Source organism: Acomys minous, assembly GCF_964271855.1.
Source record: "Acomys minous genome assembly, chromosome: 6".
Taxonomy (NCBI): Eukaryota; Metazoa; Chordata; class Mammalia; order Rodentia; family Muridae; genus Acomys; species Acomys minous.
Genome location: NC_140487.1, coordinates 53,100,456 through 53,120,490, shown reverse-complemented (window position 1 = coordinate 53,120,490; position 20,035 = coordinate 53,100,456). Strand labels below are relative to the sequence as shown.

Sequence of the window (20,035 nt, the reverse complement as noted above, 5' to 3'; positions counted from 1 at the left end):
GTGTGTGTGTGTGTGTGTGTGTGTGTGTGTGTGTGTGTGTGTGTGTGTGTGCTTGTGTGTGTGTATCACTCCCATACCCATGCCACCTCATAGTGGTGGGGCCAGATCTCCCTCTCCCATCCTCTTGACCTTGGGGCTGGCTCAACTGTGCCCCCTCTGCCAGGGACAGCTCTGCTTGTTGCCCAGGAAAGATGCAGGGCCCTCTTTTCCCAGTGTTGCATCTGGTGAGGAGCAGGAATAGCTTTCCACATCTCATGACCCTGTGGTCAGCTTTCTTGACTGCCAAAGGTAGTAAGGGGCAGGGGGAGAAAGGTGACATCATCTGTGTCCTTGTGACACCCTGAAACAGAGGAGTGGTGGGGTCAGCTCTTCCACACTCATGCCCTCCCTACTCACCAACACCCCTGCCAGCAGGGTCACCTCTACTCTTCTGCCTGGGCAAGGTGCAGTGCCCACTCTCTGAGTGCTGTGTCTATATGAAGGTTCTAGTGCTAACCCCATGTGCTAGATAGTTTTATGTCAACTTACACAAGCTAATGTCATTTGAAAGAAGGGAGCCTCTGGCTGTACAAAAGCCAATAAGACATTTTCTTAATTAGTAATTGATGTGGGAGGCCTCAGCCCATAGTGGGTGGTACTACCCCTGGGCTGGTGGTCCTGGGTTCTGTCAGAAAGCAGGCTAAGCAAGCCATGGGGTACAACCCAGTACTTAGTACTCTTCCACGGCCTCTGCATCAGCTTCTGCTTTCAGGCTCCTGGACTGTGTGAATTTCTGCCCTGACTTCCCTCAGTGATGGACTGTTACCTGGAAGTGTTAAGTCAAATAAACCCCATTCCCCTGAAGCTACTTTGGTGAAGGTGTTTTATCATAGCAACAGTAACCTTAACCAGAACACAGGTGGGGAAATAGAAGCTCAGCAAGACGTATGGCAGCAAGTGAGTGGTGGTGTCCACTCACATCCTGGGTGATGCGCGACAGCAGGGTGTTCTAAAGAAATGTGTGGGGAAGCAGAAACAGGCAGTTAGTTCATTCTTGCCTTGCTCACCTTTCGGACTGGATGGATCTTTGCATGGTTGTGGGAGCTCTCTACTGCACACATCAGCCCCTGATTGCCCTCCTCCCCATCCCCAGCCCCTGCCTGCGGTAGTAAAACATACTGCCAGACATTGTTAAACGTCTCCAAAGGGAGCAAAGTTTCTTCATTAAGTGCCACTCATTTAAATAATATGAACTGTAATGAATTTTTGCTATAGATTATTAATGCCACTAATGCTGGCGGGAGGGATGCTGATTGTGAAGTATGATCAATCAATCCTGTTGCAGTGGCCTCTGTCCCCTTTTGGTCATGTCTTCTCTGCAGCCATTGATTTCTTCCAGCCTGAGCCTTCTGAGCCTGCCAGAGAGAAGCTTCATGTGCTGTGTGCCACCCACGCTGGGCAATGTGTGCAGAAAAATATTTTCAGCATTTTGTTGACAACGAGTAAGAGTGGAAAAATAAAGCCCCGCTGATGTCAGATGATTCCTAAATGCAGATGTGATAGTGGGGAGCTTTCCACATTCATGACACAGGCTCGCTGGAGACACATCTGGCTCTCCCAGTACAGAGGTCAACAGCTCTGTAAATAGACATGGCCTTTCACTTCTCACACCATTCACAGTTGTCAAAGGTGATATTCACTTTCAAATTCCAGGTTCTAAGCAAGATGTAGTCTGGTTAAGGACAGTGTCACTGGCCTGGCCAATTGAGAGATTGTGTTTTAAAGTAAAAATAATTACAGTGATTCTCTTCATTCCTATAATGGGAAGTAAGGTGACATCTGCAACATCAGGGCTCTCAACTTCACATGGGGCGAAGCAAGGTTTCCCAATAATCCTCCTGTCCAAAAGGAGAAGCTGAGGCTTACTGGAGAAGCTGAGCCACTCGAGAGGGGCATACTAAGCGGAACAGTGTCCTGTGGCTGCCACCTCTCTGTGCCCCACCTGTGTGCTCTGGGTTCTTGCTGTCACAACAGGCACACTCAGACATAGAGGCAGAGCAAAGTGCTGTGTTAGAGCTCAGCCACCCCTTGCTGAGGACACAGAGTCCCATTTTGGGCTGGCAGTAACACAGTGTCCCACCATCCTGCTCAATATTCAGTGAGATGTCCCTTCTGTTGGCCCTGCCTACACAAATACTTGCTGGGAAGGTGAGGCAGCGGAGAACACAGCCAGGAGAATTCACCAGTAGAGACAGACTGGGAGGAAAGGGCCAAGGCTCATTGAGGCTGACTGCAGGCACCACTGTCATGAACAACCTGTTGTGGGGTACCTGTGTCCTGTGCTTGCTGAACCTGTGCGCAGTTGTAAGTAGCCAGCTCAGATCTCTTTCCCTGCTCTCCTCCAGCTGGGTGGTGACAGGCTGTGGTTGGGGGAACTCCTGAGTTTGGCGACTTCCTCTTCACCCCCTCTCCCCTGCCCCCCACTCCCCACCTGCCCTCCACTAATCTTAGATCCTGCCTGGAACTGTTTTCCTGGAACTGGTTTTTGTGCCTTCTTATTCCCTCACCCAGGCCCTACATATGACTCCTCTGAGGGACCTGTCCTGAGACTGTCTTGAAGTAGCTGAGGCCAGATAGGGTCTCCCGGTCACACCTGAGCCTGTCCCATCGCTAAACCACACACCCCAGGCTGCCACCTGTTCTCTCTCAAAAACAAGCAACACTGTCCTGTCTCCTGTTTTCTTGGTTCTCTTCAGCATGGCTTGGTCCCAGAAGGGAGGTGGCCAGGGACTCTGTGAGGCCTGAGGAAGTAGTGGATGTCAGCTCTTCCAGATGTGCCATCTGGGAGATCTTCCTTTCATGAAGCCAGGCTTGGAGAAGCTTTGGGAAACCAGCTACTGTTCCCTGGATTGTGCACTGGGGTGTGGGAAAGCCAAGAGAGGAGGCATCTCCGAATAGGCTGCAACTTTCCGGTAGACTTTCTGGGTAGCTCACAGTAGCACCAAGAGGCAGGAGGGGAGACGTCACAAGGCACTACTAGGTGGGAGCATATGGGGACTGAGGCTACCTTCTTCTTTTACTGCCTTGCCAGGGGTGACCACTCATCCTAACATTTCACTGCTCTTCGCTCAAGATGCTGGCATCTGCGGACCACGAAGGGTACTGTGTGACACTTGAGCCTTCATTTGCCTCTGTGTAAAAAGAGAAATTTGAGAGTGAGGTGTGGTGGCTCCCACCCACAGTCTCAGCACTTGTGGGAGCTGGAGGAATATCATGAGTTTGATGTTAGTCTGAGCTACACAGAGAATTACAGGCCAGCCTACATAGGACTACCATGCCTTGGGGGTGGGTGGGTAGGGTATCAGTGATTTGACCTGTCAAAGTCTGGCATGTGAATATCATGCATGTAAATTCCATGAGCTCCCTATATGGTGCAAAGGACTCACATCCTCCTGTGTACACAACGCCATGAAAGCTTGATTTGAGCAAGGGAATCCTAGACCAGAAGGGTTGTTCAGCAGCTGGTGTAGATACCAGGTTCAAGACTAGAGTTGACTACTGTTTCTCAAACCTTGAGGTGAGAAGCTGGTCAGGTCAGTGAAAGGATGTGTGTGTGTGTGTGTGTGTGCACGCACGCACACACACATGCACGCACATGTGTGCTGTATATGTGCACGGATCTTGCAAGGGTACATCTTGAGAGATGTTACAAGTTCTCACTCTCAGACATCAAGTCTTAGAAATACCTAAGGTCTCTGCCTGGCCTAGAGCACTTGGGCTCCAGATGGTTTCGGAATCACTCTCCAAAAACAGAGATGCCCAGAAAAACTTAGAGACCATTTCTTGTGGCCTCCAGCCTCTGGGAGGTATCCAGCCTGCAATCCTCATGATCACTGAGCCACACATGAAGGCAATTTCTTTCTATCCATCTAATGATCAACTCAGTCACCGTGATACAGGACCTCCATACATCCCCATGTGTCCATCTTCGTCTACCTCTTTGTCTGTGTGTCTGACTGAACACTCATCCATTCCACCAGCTGGCTCCCACTTCCAGTTCCTCCTTCCTGTTTGTTATTCTTTTACCTCAGCCAGGAGCTATTGTCTTCTCATTCCCCCCTCCACCCATATACTTTTAGTCTACACATTTGCTCACGTAACTTGCCCAAGACATGTCAGAAGTCCAACACGCTTGTCAGTGGACTAACCCTCAATGGTTGACAGGGCTGTGGTCCTTCTGAAGTCTCCTAGCCTGGCCTGAGACATTTCTTCATCTTCAGTAAGCATCATAGCTTTTCATCACCCCTTTCCATCATCTTCTCTCTGATTTGATCCCTGTGCCCCCTTGTGATGACTCTGGGCCCACTCAGATAGTTAAGGACATCTTCCTGCTTGGAGATCCCTGATCATATATGCTAAGTCTCTTGACTGTGTCAGGTGACACACTCACTGGCTTTGGGGATTTGGAATATGGACATCTTTGGGAAGGAAACATTCTTCTGCCTACAAGGTTGTTTATGCAGAAATACTTCCAGGACCCAGAAGTATAGAGGAGAGGGTGGTGAGGAAGGAGGAAACACTATGTCAAGTACTAAAGTGTCATAGCTATGGGATCTCTAGAGCTTTCTTTAACATGCTTTAGAATTCACTATCATGTGATGGAAAAGTGTATGTCTCTCTCTTCTTCCCTACTCTTTCTGTCCCTCCTTCCCTACCATTCTTCCTTCTCTCTTTCCCCATCTTTCTTCTGCTCTTTCCTTTTCCTCTCTTGCTTCCTTCCTTGCTCCTTTCTGAACATCCCCTCTTTATTCCCGACTCCTTTCTCTTCTTCAGGACCAACTGCCCATCAAACATGCCTTGACATCTGAGGGGCAAATTGGTCTTTCTCAGAATCAGGGCACAGAAATCTATCAAGCTTGGTCTCTGTCTTCAGGTCAGTAGAGCTAGATAGAAAGAAGGAGGCCTCCAGTTGTCTGGGCTCATCTTGTCATTATTTCCCATAGGCACTGGGTTATCTTCACTCAGAATGTGACTTCATCACTCAATTGAGAGAGGATGAGCTCACATGCCTTCAGGTGGCAGAGGAGACCAACAACACCTCCTTGGGTATGAGGGGGTGGGGATGTCCCTGATCCTGACGTCTCCTCCAGCATTGCCTTTCAGAATGCCATGTCAGTTTCCCTCATAGGTCACCTATGTCTCCTTCCTCTTCACCTAGGCTGCCCTGTGACCTGGGATGGGCTGCTATGCTGGCCTCCAACAGGCTCTGGCCAGTGGGTCATCCTCCCCTGCCCTGACTTCTTCTCTCACTTCAGCTCAGAGCCAGGTAAGTGGCCTAGGTATGGCAGGGGTGGGGAGCAGGTGGTCCTTTCTTGGTTGCACATCACTTGATTTGGTGATGGGCTGTCATGAATCTCAGTGTCACTTTTTTCTCTTCTAGTGTCACCCTGAATATTTTAGTCATCTTGAATAATGACTGATATAACACCAAGCTCCCAGTGCAAGACCAGTGTGTGTGTATGTGTGTGTGTGTGTGTGTGTGTGTGTGTGTGTGTGTGTGTGTGTGTGTGTGTGTAGTGTGATCCACCAGTGCTCTCTGGCTGTTAGCAGGAGGTGATAGATACCATACTGAGTATAGTGGGGAGCATCCCCTCCTCCACTTCACCTCCTGGCCTTCCTGTCTCTGGCCTTCCAGTCTCATGGGGCAGAGGGTGGGTGCCTGTTATCTTCCCTCCTGCCCTTAGGAATATTGAGGTCCATCGTTCCACTCTGTGCCCCCCCCCCCCATGAATACAGAACTTTCTTGGACACTAGAGACAGACCACACTGTTCTGGAACTCCGGCCCCTGGAGAGGAGGACTCTTCAATTCCTGTGTTTAAGACCTCCTTGTGCACACCCCACAGGGGCACTTGACAGCTAGGGCCCTCCCACCATCTCTTGGGAAAGGGGGGAATTCTGTAAGCAGAGACTCTTGCTTGCCTCTAGGGGCTGTGAAGCGGGACTGCACCATCACTGGCTGGTCTGACCCCTTCCCTCCGTACCCTGTGGCCTGCCCTGTGCCCTTGGAATTGATAACCGAGGAGGTAAGGGACTCCCAATATCTTGGAGGAAAAATGACCATGCATACTGGTAAAGATCTCAACAGATGGCTGCCATTCCCACAGTAGCCATCATGGGGGCATGGTAATTACAGGAGTTGCCCAGCAGATGGCAGTAAAATGCCTAGTGAAGGTGGCCCATTTGGGTGACACATGGGCTACTTTGCTTTGAGGGAGAAGGAAAGCCAAGGGCAGCCTGAGAGCTGTGGTCATTCTCCTCTTAGCCAACATTTTCTGTTCTTGGTTACCAGGGCGAGGGTGGATGGGTGGGTGGGTTGGCCTTAGTCATTTCAGAGGAAATGGAGACTGCAGGCTGTGCTAGACAAGGGCGTGTTTGCTTTCTCAGGTCCTCAACCAGTGGGACAGTATACTAGGCTGTGGCGTGGGCAAGTGGGAGAAACTCAAGAACATGGTGATTGCAGAGACCCCTAGCTCTGGGCAGCATACCACACACTGTGCATAGATCAGGGTCTTCACGGGGCCTATTCCCACTCACAATGCCATTTCCCTCTGCCCTCAGCCTACGAGCAAAAGCACTGGTGTGCTTATCTTTCAGATGAAGAGACAGGTCAGAGAGGCACAGGGATTGCTTGTGATGAACAGCAGAGTTGGAGTAGAGCCAATGCCTGGCCAAAGTACTATAATGGTCAGAAAGTTATGACCATCAAAGGGACGTCGTGCAGGGGGCAAAGAGGATGAGAGCAGGGATGCACACACCGCCAAGAAAAAGAAGGCCCTGTAAGCAAACAGGATGTCCTCCCCCCCAGCTGAGACTGATTCAAACTGATTCAAACATTTGGGGTCCCCAAAAGCCTTTTCTTGCTTGCCTGTGGCTGTTTCTGGTGTTCTGCATATCACCGTTATGTGTTCTCAAGCTGGTACTGTGTTTTTTCGACTATAAAATGCACCTGACCATAAGACACACCCGACCATAAGACGCACCCAGTTTTTAGAGCAGTAAAACAAGAAAAACAGTGAAAACAGCAATTGGACCATAAGACACAGTCTAGTCCCCTCCCACACTTTTGGGGGGGGGGAAGTGCATCTTATATTCCAAAAAATATGGTACTTAGTTGATATCAATAAATCAACTGTGCTCATGTTACTCTCCAGGGACAGGTAGTTTCTTCTGGCTCTTCTCACTCCCAGTGTAACTATGAAACCTTAGCACCTCCACCTGCAGGCTCAGTGCCCATATGGGTTTTTCTGTGGTATCAGTGACTGGGCCGTCAGTGGAGCTGCAGACTCCGTGCTTGAGTGCCAAACCTTTCTTCTGCTATTGTCCCCAGAAGTCCTACTTCTCGACGATGAGGATCATCTACACCACAGGCCACAGCATCTCCATTGTAGCCCTCTGCATGGCTATTGCCGTCCTGGTGGCTCTCAGGTTTGCTGTCCTTGCTCCTTGCTCACGAATTTTCACTGACTATCCCCTACTGTCCCAGAACCAAGCCTGGTTCTTTGCCTGGACAGTCAAGAGGGGCTCCAATCCAGGCAAGATGCCTTTTGTTGACTTCTTGCCTTTTCCCCTGACATGTGGGCCATCTTTTCACACACCAGACCTCTGTTCTATGGCCACACTTTTGCTCGTATAGAGCATGTTTGCTTCCTGTTTGCTTCCAGGGCCTTCTTTTTCTTGGTGGTGGGCTCATCCTTGCCAACACAGGAAACCTGGCTCTCATCGGGTTCTGAGAATCCTCTTTGGCCCCTGCATGATGCTGTTTTTGATGATTGCAACTTTCTGACCATTATAGTACTTTTTGGTTTGGTTTTAAGTATTGGGGATTGAACCCATGGTCTCCTGCATGGGCTCCACCACCAAGCCCACCCTCAGCTCTTACTGCTGGGTGTAATGGCTTTCCAGCCTTCAAAGGCTGAGTTCTCCATGGGTCTATGCCTCAAAAGGTAGCTCTCTGATCACTCAGGGATGCCCCCAGGCTATTTCTGGGTTGTGGCTGCCTCTGTACCCTGAAGGTGGGGCTGTGGCCTCTTGCTCCTGTTCATGAACCTAGCCCAGGCAAATGCTGGCCATCTGACCTTCTGGGTCAAACTGACACATCCTGCTCACTTTCTACTCAGTTCGTTTGGTTTGATTTTATTTGATGTGGCTCTGGGTGCTCTGCACTGGCTCGCCTTCTGCCTAGCGCCTCAGCCATGCCAGACCCATTCTAGACCCTGGGAAGTCCTTTTGCACCCAGGCCTCTACATTCACCTATTCTGTCCTTTCCAGGAGGCTCCACTGCCCCCGGAACTACATCCACATGCAGCTGTTTGCCACCTTCATCCTCAAAGCCAGTGCTGTGTTCCTGAAGGATGCTGCCATCTTCCAGGGCGATAGCATGGACCACTGCAGCTTGTCCACGGTAAAGGCTGTGGCTGGAGGGAGTTGGGGGCAGAGGGAAGAGGGCAGAGGACAGGCCTGAATGTGCCCCTACCTGTTGCCATACACAGGCTGACCCTGTATTTATGGCCAGTGACAAATGAAGGAAGTCTCAAGTTTCCCCCCTACATTCATACATCGCAGGGGCAATCTGAGATGCTCTCTGTTTCCAGGGCCACCTCATAGCCATTATTCGTCTTTCCTCCAAACTCCCATTTCAAGTTGGTCACAGCAGATCCCGTGCTCAGCTAGACAGTTCATTGCTTTTAATGAGCATACAAGGACTTGGGTGGACCTTGGCCCCTCTTGCCAGAAGCACCTAGGGAACGGGAGGCACCCAGACTTGGGGACTACTGGGTAGGGAAAGCTGATAACTAAGAGAACGTAAGGGCTTCAGGGAGGAGGTGGCCTTTGGGCTACATCATGATAGAGAGACAGGGAAGGAAGCTGTTAATGTTAGGAGAGTCTGGGGCAGAGCCGCCAAACTGGAAGTCAGCTTAAGTCTTAAGTGGAAAGGAGAGGAGAGGAACAGACTGACAGCTGAAGGGGGTCAGAGTACAAGGACTTTGAAAGTGTTCTGGAAATGAATAGACAAGTGACTTCCCAAACCAACAAGTGGCCTGATTTCGTTAATGAATTAATCACTGAATGCAACTGTTGCGCTAACTTCCGCCGGGGCAGCACACCAAGTACTTTACATATGTTGTCTCCTTTGATCTTAAAATGCTTTGAAAAACCTCACTTTAATCCCATTTTGTTAACAAGGGGCAGCTGGCCTGGTCACCCTGCCACAGTTGGGGAACAGATAGAGCTTGGGCAGCTGGGCTCAGAGGCGGTACTGCTGCCCACATAGGCAGGTGAGGGAGGAGCAAGGCGGATGGCTGCATGCATGATGACAGTCCTGTATTCACTGATCAAAGCATGGGTGCATGGGTGAGAAGTCCATGGCTGTCACTTTAAAAGAGAACTTAGGAATGGCACATGACAAAGAAAATAAAGCGGTTTTTAGTGACCCTGAGACAACTCCATGAGAGGTCCTGGAGTTCTTCCTTTATAGAAACAACACAGAGGCTGAGATGGCTTGCATGGCTGAGAGAGGGCACAATGAACCCAGCCTGTCTGTATGTGCTCTCCGTGTGTGTTTTGCTTTGTTTTTTTTGTTTGTTTGTTTTTTGTTTTTTGTTTTGTTTTTTTTTTTTTGAGACAGGATTTCCCTGTGTAGCCTTGGCTGTCCTAGACTCACTTTGTAGACCAGGCTGGCCTCAAACTCACAGCAATCCACCTGCCTCTGCCTCCCGAGTGCTGGGATTAAAGGCATGTGCCATCACACCCTGCCCCTTTTCTGTATGTGCCCTGACCATCACAATTATACTGTCAAATTCCTTCTGGGGCAGCCCAAGGAGTGGAGTGGTCAAGCCCAGGGTGGAGGGGACCTGAGGGTTTGGTGTTTCGGGGCGGGGGTGAAAGAGACCCCCACTGGAGTGGGGGCTGGAATGGAGGTCCAAGCTCTGAAGCATCAGGCCTCTGTTCTCAGATCCTGTGCAAGGTCTCTGTGGCCATCAACCATTTTGCCACCATGACCAACTTCAGCTGGCTACTGGCAGAAGCTGTCTACCTGAGCTGCCTGTTGGCTTCCACATCCCCCAGGTCCAAATCAGCTTTCTGGTGGCTGGTTCTTGCTGGCTGGGGTGAGCATCAAGGGTTCATTGACCACTGTAGGGGAGGTAGAGGCTGAAAGGTCTCCTGGGAGCTCATAAGGAGGCCTTCCTCATTGTGGGTGATTGTGAGGCCCAGGGAGGGGGAAGGGACAGGCTACAATCCCATACTGAGAGCACTATGGGAAATAGACCATATCCCCTCAAGCAGTTACTTGACCCCACCATTACCGTCTGCATGCAGCTAACAGATTGTTGGGAAGTGGAAGCTAAACTCAAAGGAAAGGGTGCAGGGCCCTCAATCACCCCAGTGATGTCTCACCTACAGGACTCCCTGTGCTGTGCACTGGTACATGGGTGGGCTGCAAACTGACCTTCGAGGACACTGCGTGAGTAAAGCAACTTTCTCATCCCCATGCCGTCAGCAAGGCATGGAGTAGAGCATCCAAGGAGGAGGAGGGAGTCCCTAGCTCAGAGTGTGGCATGTGGGCAGGCTGCTGGTAGCACAGAGAGGGCAGGAGCTCAGTCAGGAGAAGCTGTCAGAGCTGCGCGTCTCAGGAGCAGGCCTTCTACAGGAAGAAAAATGTCTGAACAAGGATGAGAAGGGCCAGCCAGCCTTCACTGGGGCTCTGCCTTGGAGAGGCTGAGAGATCAGGCGAGAGGGAGATAGAGGAAGGATGAAGGGTTGCGTATTAGATGGGAGAGGGGACCAGGAGCTACAGCATGTGTGTTGAGGAGGCGCGTCATCGCTGTGGAAAAGGGGCATCTTCAAGCGCTGGCTGTCTTCTTCCTAGGTGCTGGGACCTAGACGACAGCTCCCTCTGCTGGTGGATCATCAAAGGGCCCATAGTCCTCTCTGTTGGGGTCAGTCTCTGAGGCCAGCGTCCTTTGCTTTATTTACCCAGCCCTCCAGGTTTCTTTGTGTGGCCTTCAGGGTGGCAACATGACCAGTTCCTAGCTTCTCTGGCAGCCTCTCTGGCAGCTGCAAACACTGGTTGGTTATGTCAGTGCCTAGACCAGTTTCCTAGTTTCCGTGTGTTTGGCTTGCAGAACATCTCTTGCTGGGGTGGTGAGTGGTAGTGGATGGCATCTACAGTTGAGCACTCAGCTGCTCCTGCTCCTGGTGTGCCATGGCCTCTGTGGGTGTGTGATGTCTCCCCATCAGGGGAACTGCACAGCGATGGACAATTGCTTTGTAACCTGGGTGGTGGCTGGAGGCAGGTGGCCAGGCCTGACTCATCTTTTCTACCAGGGCTGGAGAAGGAGATCTTCCTTTGCCCTGCATCTCATGGTTTTACAGTTCCTAGTCAGCAAAGGGTTCAGGGCCAATCCTAGGTCAACTAGTGCTGCCTCTGACTTTTGCACCCACTTTCCTGTGCCTCATTTCCAGGTGAACTTTGGGCTGTTTCTCAATATAATTTGCATCCTGCTGAGAAAACTGGAGCCTGCACAGGGTGGCCTACACACTCGGGCTCAATACTGGTACTGTGTGTGTGTGTGTGTGTGTGTGTGTGTGTGTGTGTGTGTGTGTGTGTACATGTGCACATGCACTTGTGTGCTCGGAACTCTCATGGAATTCACCTGGAGGGAATGACATTTGTTTTTATCTCACCTGGAAGCTTTTTATAACCCTGGTCCTGTCCTTTTCCCTATGTTCCTAGAGAGAGAACAGATATGGCCCTAGGCTCCCAGGAGATCACAGTATAAAGAAAGTGGGACACAAAACCACCACTTACCATGACTAATGGTTGACCTGGATGACATGTGCTACATCTGTTTTTATGGGTCCTGGAGATGGAGGCTTATGTCTAGATGGGAGGACAGGGAAATTAGAGATGAACTAGACTTTGAAAGATGTATATAGACTTTGGAGTAGCTGGGCTAACTTCATGGCCATTACAGTGTGATGGACCTTAAAGTAAAGAAGAAGCCCAATGATTCATGGGGTGCACAGAGTCTCCAGGGTGGATTATGGTAGGCAGACTCAGAGTCTAGAATTTGTCTTCCCCAAGGCGGCTTTCCAAGTCAACACTTCTCCTTATCCCGCTGTTTGGAATTCACTATATCTTCTTCAACTTCCTGCCTGACAATGCTGGCCTTGGCATCCGGCTACCCCTGGAGCTTGGACTGGGGTCCTTCCAGGTGAGATTTTCCCCCTACCCTCTTTCTTTCCAAGGCCTATGGCAGGCCTTGACTAATTTCATGTTAGGGTGAGACCTATTCATCTGTCTGTTCAATTATTCATCCATCTGTCCATCTCCCATTTATCCTTTATCTCTCTACTCATCCAACGATTCATACATTCAGCTGCGTATTCCCCAAGTATTCATCCACCCTTGCACCCATCATCCAGCCACTTATTCATCCGTCCACCATTCACTGCTTGTCAATCAATTCAGTTACCTTCTTCTTTCCAATCATCTCCACCTACCTACCTATCGATCCACTCATCCATCTGTCATTTCTTATTGATACAGGGTTTCTCTGTGTAACATCCCTGGCTGTCCTGGACTCACTTTGTAGACTAGGCTGGCCTTGAACTCACAGTGATCCACCTGCCTCTGCCTCCCAGAGTGCTGGGATTACAGCCTGGCCATCCATCATTTATTATTCATCCATCATTGCTTTTTTTCCTCTCTCTCACTCATTCATCCATTATTTGATATCAACTACTCGATCAACTGATCCATCCACCCACCCATTCATCCATCTTTCCATCCATTTTGTACCTATTCACCCATCTTATTCCTTTTTCCTTCTTCCTTTCTCCTATCCCATTCATTCCATTCATCCTTTACCTATTCATCTATCCATCTATTCATCCATCCATCCATCCATCCATCCATCCATCCATCCATCTGTCCTTCCTTCTATTTCTCCTTACATCAATCCACTTGCCTGCTCACTAATGTTGTTTGGGCTGTACTCCCCCTGTGCTTCCCATGCCCTTCCTGGTGCAGTCAGCCTGTGAGCACAACCAGCAGATCCTGAGCCGAGGAAGTGGGAGGCAGGAACTGCCAGGGGTGATGGAGACCTCAGGCAGCCCAGCAAGGGCTGAGCATCGAGCGCAGCATTAAGTGTGATGAGAATAGATTCTTGGGAGGCAGGCTTTCTTGATCAGCTCATTTAATTAGGAGGAACAAAGGCTATTTAAACCTTTGGGTAGAGGATGGAGGCTTTCGAGGTGAGTGTGCATCACTGGTTGAGGTGAAGGTGCTGGGAATGCCTTATTTACATGAAGAGCAGGGCAGGGAGTGAGCCCCATTCCGACCACTCTCAATATGAGATTTCTGGGGTTGGACCTGACTTAACCTCACTCCTGCTCTAAACTTATCTCCTTCCAGTTCCACAGTATCCTGACCCCACATCCATTCTTCTTCCCACCCACCTGTCCACCCCATCCATTCATCCATCCACCCATATTTCTTTCCATCATCCATCCATCCATCCATCCATCCATCCATCTATCTATTGATCCTTTTATTCTTCCTTTAGCCACTTGCCATCTATCCACTCTTCTTTCCACTCATCTGTTCATCTATCTTTCTTTCCACATGTCTACTCACCCCTATTTATTTGTCCTTCCTCCCTTCCTTTTTCCTTCTGCCTACCCATCTGTCCGTCCATCCATCCATCCATCCATCCATCCATGATCATCCATTCATTTATTCACCCGTCTTATATTTTCAATTTCTCTCGAGTATCTATCATGATCATGTATCAGGCAATGCGCTCACTAATGCACATACAAAGGTGAAGATACACAGTGAGGTGGGTCTATCTGTACAGCCCTGGTAGGCATGCCGTGATAATTACATGGCTTGGTATGTCTGGTGCATGGTGAATGTTGAGTGAGGGAGAAGACAATAGAAAGATCTCCTCATTCCAAAGTCAGGCCAAAGGGTTCTAATGGAGTCCTTCCTTCCTCTTTGACCCCACAGGGCTTCATTGTTGCTGTCCTTTACTGCTTCCTCAACCAAGAGGTATGTGTGCTCACAATGGCTCACCTTAACTCAACAATAGACCTTGTCCTCAGTCCCTTTTTCTTATGCTCTGTCTCTGTAAATCCCAGCTAGGCTGGATCCCATGATCCTCCACTCTGTGATCCTTTGTGGAAGTAGGTTCTGATCACTTGAAGCAAGTTTAGTCTGAGTATTTTATGAACACGTTGCACATATTCCTCCTGTGTGCTGGGCTACATTCAACCACCAGCTCATGAGGTAGAGAAGGTCTTTCAGGGATCAAGGAAGGGCGGAGGACAGAGTAGATCAGCTGAGGGACAGAGAGTGAAGGGACAGAGACAGGAAACAAGAAAGTCAGAGGTTCATGTAGAAGAAACAGGGGCCAGCTGCTGAGACAGAAAGAGCCAGGGAAGAACAGGGAGCAGAAAGTCTCTGGAAGTAAGGAACTCTGAGATTAGCATGCCAGAAGTGGAGGCAGAGGTGAAGCAAGCAGACAGAATAGGGGCTGTGGCACATGTGGCCCTGCAGGAGAAGGCGAAGGAGAAGTGGCTGTCACCCAGAAGGCTCTATTCTTATCAAAGTCCTGCTATGCAGAGATGGGGAGAATTTGGCTGAGTGCAGATCCCCAAGACTCTGGCCATAAGCACAAGCAGGCTTGCAGCTCCCCCCAAAGGCCCCAATTGCCATGGGTTCTATGGTTAGCAGAGACCTGGCTGATTCTCTACCATTAAGATATTCCTTTCTTCTTCCCGCTCTTCCTCCTCCCTCCACCTCCCCATCCATTTCTCTTGTTTTCTGTCCATCTGTCAATCCATCCTGCCTTTCCTGATCCCTCCATCCCCAGTTGACCTTCTCCCTCTCTGACTCTCAGTGTACCCCACCCAGTCTTTGAGTTTTGCTCAGCCATATCTATAATGTGAACATAAGACTGTAGTCTGTGGGTAGCAGTCCCAGGAGTCCTGGGAGCCCTAGAAGGCGTGGGGTAAGGAGCAGCCCCACTGAGGTGAGCTGGATCTTGCAAACGGACTCTGTTTTAGGAAGTAAAGTTGGACCTGAGGTGGGTCACATAGCTTTGGTGACAAGAAACTCTCTTCCTTTCAACTACACTTCATAGTTTTGGGGCAGCTGTGGGAAGGGCTTTGTTCTAAATAGGAATCAGTTTCCCCTTGATCTTTTATACAGCTCCAGGTTAGCTACCAGGCAGAATGTCTCTTAGCTCCCTCTGTGCCCCAGCCAGCCAGAGGTATAGACTGCCCGCCTCTCCCTCCTAGCCTTTTTTTCCCCCTTCAGAATAAAAGCAATGGCCTCCAAGGCTAAGGCAAGGGTGGATCAAAGTCACTCCTCAAGGGCCACCTGGCGACTGCACCAAGAGGCACAGAGGGCACCCATTTGTTTGCCTGGACTCGGACACAGGCAATGCTAAAAGGAAGTGTTCAAGGCAAAGGCCAGTGACAGTCCAAGGAAGGAAGGAGGGAGTGGTGTCTGTGCTTGGCAGGGCGGGTGACCAGCTTTTCCTTGTCTGCCTTGTTTCTCCTACATCACCTCCCGCTGTGCTCTCCTGAGGTTGAGGTGGGGCGTGGCCACGGGGCATCGTCCTAACATCTTCTCCCTTGTCTGTGGAGGTGAGGACGGAGATTTCACGCAAATGGTACGGCCACGACCCTGAACTTCTGCCAGCCCGGCGACCCTGCACTGAGTGGACCACACCTCCCCGGTCAAGAATGAAAGTGTTGACCTCTGAGTGCTAGGTCAGCCATCATCAGGGGCCGCGAACCCCAAACCCTGCGCTGGAACCCACGCCGCCATGGGCAATGAGCTCCTCCCTCCCGTTCTCTGCATCTGCGCTCTCAATCTCTGACTTTACTCAGTTCCTGTGTCTGCCTCCCATCTGTTCCTTTTTCCCATCTAGAGCTTTTGCCCAAGGCCCAGAGAAACCAATAAACGTGTACATGAGTGATCCATGGCTGAGTCAATGTGGCTCCGAAGGGGAGCTCTTGTCAGCAGCCATTATTTGCACTTCCGGTGCATTCCTCATCCCTTGGCTCCAGCTGCCTTACTGCCATTTGTCTCTTTAAGAACTCTCATGTTTTATTTATTTTTTAAAAGCACTCTGTTTTGTCCCCCCCCCACTCCCTCTCCCCTCCTCCCACAGGCGTTTCTGTGCCTGCCTAGCAAATGTGGAGTGTGTCTTGTGTCTGTATTTAAATTTAAATAAATGCTATCTATTATGTGTCTCATCCTGCCACTAATGTTTTCCCTAAGCACTGTTCTTTAAAGAGCACCACTGCCTTGCCCCCTATTTTGACTGCATCAGGACCACCTGACACCATTGCTCATGGCTTACTCAGCCCCCTTCCCTCAAGGTGAGCACCCTGTTGTCTGTCCTTCCAAGGGCTGTAAGATAAGTCTCTCTCTGGGACTCACACCAGGAAAAGGACCCTGGGGCATCAGTTGTACCTCACTTTGAGATGATTCAGTCGTGACAGATTGCACTTGTGAGTTAGCACCCGAGCAGCCCTTGCTGTTCGGCGCTCCTTGCAGCCCCAAGAGCTCTTGGCATTCTCCATTCTCTCACTGTTTACAAGCTAAACGGGTGTAAAGTGGCAGCATGCTGTTGGTCCCTTTTCCCTGGTGTTAAACAAGTGTAAACAGCTCTTCTTATATCTGTTAGCCTTCTGGGCTTGTTCTGGAAACTGCTGTTGTTTTCCCTGGGAGGTGGGGCAGTCCTTAGCTCTACATTTTTCTCCTTTGTTCTTCTATTTGTGACCTGGGTTCGTTACCGTTTTCATTACCATGAGAAAAAAAAATGCTGCTAAGAAGCAACTTGAGGGAAAGAGAGTTTATTTTAGCTTACAGTTTGAGAGGGTATATGGTCCACCATGGTGGGAACGGCACGGTTGGGGAAACATCTCATACCTGGGGCAGCAGGAGTACGAGACACTTGGTTTCACTGCATCAGCATCCAGGAAGGTACCAGCTCTGACCAGGACCAGAATCAGGCAAGGCTATCACCCACAATGTTCATTGTCCAGTAACCCACCTCTTGCACCAAGGCTTCATTCGTTCTGACGATTCTACAGTCTCCTGGGATAGTGCTATCTAGGGACCAAGTTTTCACACATATGAACTTACAGAGGGCATTTCCCATTCAATTACTAAGGCATGCCCTTTTATGTTTGAGCCTACTGCCAGCAACCTCTCTCAATGTAGGTTCCCTTGATGCCACACGACCTCCATCATCTTCCATCCTCCTTCTTGGCAGGAGGTGGGGCACAGAGAGCAGACACTGTCCTCTGGGACCTGTGTGCTGACTGATGGGGTGGAGGGTTTCAGTGGGCTAGGAAGAAGTGTACATGGTATTAGGTTAGCATACAACTGCTCTTTTACTTGGTCTACCACAGCAGCCATGCTCTGCGGAACTCAACTCCACCATAGCAGAAAGCATGGCCCTGCTACACAGCCCACCCTATCTCTCTCTCCTGTTGCCCTAAGAGCCCAGGTCTCCCCTTCTATCTAGCCCTTCCTTGTCTGCTTGGGATGATGGCCAGAGGCTGGTTCCCTTGTTCCAGGTTTGCTTGGCTCTGGGATGCCCCATAATCCTTTGCAGTAGCAAGGATCTGATCACCCTGCCTGGCCAACTTTCCCATCCAGGCTTCCTTTTCTGTGTAACTGGGAATGTGGGAAGGCTAGCCTGCTGGTGTGCAGGTGTGTCTAATGAGGGAGGTTGGCATTTTCCTCTCACACTCTGGAAGGCTTCTGAAAGGGGTACAGTTGTATGAAGCCCTTGATGTCCTGCTACAGGGCTCCTGCCTTGCCAGGTGGCAGGCAAATGTCAAAATCAGTGTGGTCCTTCCCAAAAGCCACTGTGCATTTCTGTCTCTAGTCACATAAGTAATTAACAATCATTGCCACCATTTATTTGGGGCCCACAGAAAGGATTACAAATGACATAAAAGACAGCTATATTCATATGCAAAGACATACATCGTGTTTTCTTGTTTCCTGAAAGTTTTTTCCCTCTGCATTTCAGAAACATCTAGATATCACAATATATGTGTTAGTTTGCTTCTTGTCTTTATGCTTAAAAATAACGTTCAAAGCACGGTCAGTATCAGCAGTCGTTAGGAAGATGCAAATAAATCCACAGAGGTATGGCTACATCTAGGACAATATTGATGAGGATGTGGAGAGAGTAGAGCTCACACGTTATTGCTGGGAGTGTGAAATGGCCACCTGCCTACTTGATAAAATGTTTTCCAGTTCCTCAAACTTGTTACCTAATAAATGCACCCCCAAGTGTGAACCAGAAGAAGCAGAAACATGCGCCAAAGCCAACTTGTATGTGAATGCTCTTAACCATGTTAGGAGCTGGGAAAATTCCAAACGCCCTCCCACTGATGAATTGCAGTATGTGCATACAACAGAATGTTCATTCTGTCCCAGAAAGCTCCTTCTACATACACAGATTCCCTAGGACATTGCTCCACAAGAGAGGTAAGTCACAACACTTGCATTTGTGTAAAATGTCGAGCATCGTAAGAGTAGATGGGAAGCTGTTGGGGTTGAGGGAGAGAAATGGGAGTGACTGTTACTGGCCTCAAGTTTCTTTCTAAAGTGATGGAGATTCTGAAATCAGATTACAGTAGTTATGAATATACAAAAATATCATAGAATAGTACACTGTAGAAGGATGATTTTCCAGTTTGTGCATTATATCTCAATAAAGCTACTACCTAAAAATGATTAAGTAGGCTGGTGAGATGGCTCAGCAATGCAAGGCTCTGACCTCACAAGTCTGGTGAGCTGTGTTCTATCTCTGTTGTCTATGTTCAGTTTGAAAGAGAGAACCGATCCGAGGTAAGTTGTTCCCTGCTTTTCTGACATGCCTGGCGCCATGACACATGTGTTCCCTTCATGTGCGTTTCAAAACTGATTAGTGGATGTTGCTGCAGGACATTTGCTGACATCTTTTCTCTGCCATGAAATTTGCAAAATCTCTATGATGTCCTTTACTTAGCTGTTGGTTATTTATGACTTTACCTTTTTCTTTCTCCTGCTCCTCCTCTTCTTCCCTTTCCTCCTCCTACTTCTCCTTTTCCTCTCCTTCCTCCCCCTCTTCTTCCTCTTCCCCTTATGTCTTCTCCATCCTCCCCCTATTCCTTTCTCTTCTTTTAAAGTAAAGGACGGTGGTGACAAACTCTCTTGCATGCAATTATTCATGAGCATTTAAAAAGGAGGGGTTCAGACTGAACAGAGACTTCCTGAGTCAATTCTCCTAGACCTTCAGTCCTTGCACCAATGTAGACTACTCCCCGGCAAAGCTGGTCTAGTGCGTTTTTGCTTGACAGTGACAACAGGAAGGATTGTCTACACCGTTCCCATGGAAACACCTTTCACTAAAACTCTGACTGGTACTGGCACTGTTGGTAGAGTGATTGCAGTGGTGTTGGTTACTGGTTAGTTTTAGCTGGTTAGTGTTAATATTAGTGATTAATTAGTGGTGAGGGGCTAGTTAGTGTTAGCACTTAGAGTGTAGTGTCAGCGCTGAGTGTTTAGTGGTTAGTGGGAAGTTAACTGCTAGTTAATGGTTCATGGCAGTAAACGCTAGTTAGTGGCTAGGTAGCATTTGCCTATTGAAGCTTATACTGTCAGCTGTGGTGGAAACAGTGACTTTGGGAATTAGGGGAATCTAGGGAGTTTTATTATGGGTGCTTCTTGGTCCCTTCCAATTTTACTCTAAGCTTCATATCCTACCACCTCTTTAATTTACTCTCTGACAGGGTTTTGTAGACTTAGAACATGTCTGCATATGGAGCTTCATGGCCGATCTCTTTACTGAGGAACTCTGAATCTTGGCTTTCCCTTTGTGGCAGGAGGGGCTGGCTAAAAGGTGATGTCTACAGGTTTTCATGGGGGCCACTGGATGGGCTAGTGTATAGTTCAATGGTAGAACCCTTGTC

General features: G+C 49.3%; 1 protein-coding gene across 1 annotated transcript in view; it reads left to right on the top strand.

Moving 5' to 3' along the window:
- Positions 1–16,178, top strand: part of GHRHR (growth hormone releasing hormone receptor) — a gene marked incomplete at its 5' end in the record, with an annotated part of 30,949 nt that extends 14,771 nt beyond the window's left edge. The window contains 12 exons of the mRNA XM_084785668.1: positions 4,983–5,085; positions 5,198–5,305; positions 5,966–6,063; positions 7,368–7,465; positions 8,309–8,441; positions 9,993–10,146; positions 10,442–10,502; positions 10,908–10,977; positions 11,504–11,595; positions 12,126–12,255; positions 14,055–14,096; positions 15,698–16,178. Coding sequence (XP_084641794.1) covers positions 4,983–5,085; positions 5,198–5,305; positions 5,966–6,063; positions 7,368–7,465; positions 8,309–8,441; positions 9,993–10,146; positions 10,442–10,502; positions 10,908–10,977; positions 11,504–11,595; positions 12,126–12,255; positions 14,055–14,096; positions 15,698–15,823 — 1,215 coding nt within the window. The 3' untranslated portion in view covers positions 15,824–16,178. The remainder of the gene's footprint in view (positions 1–4,982; positions 5,086–5,197; positions 5,306–5,965; positions 6,064–7,367; positions 7,466–8,308; positions 8,442–9,992; positions 10,147–10,441; positions 10,503–10,907; positions 10,978–11,503; positions 11,596–12,125; positions 12,256–14,054; positions 14,097–15,697) is intronic.
- Positions 16,179–20,035: the final 3,857 nt, after the last annotated feature.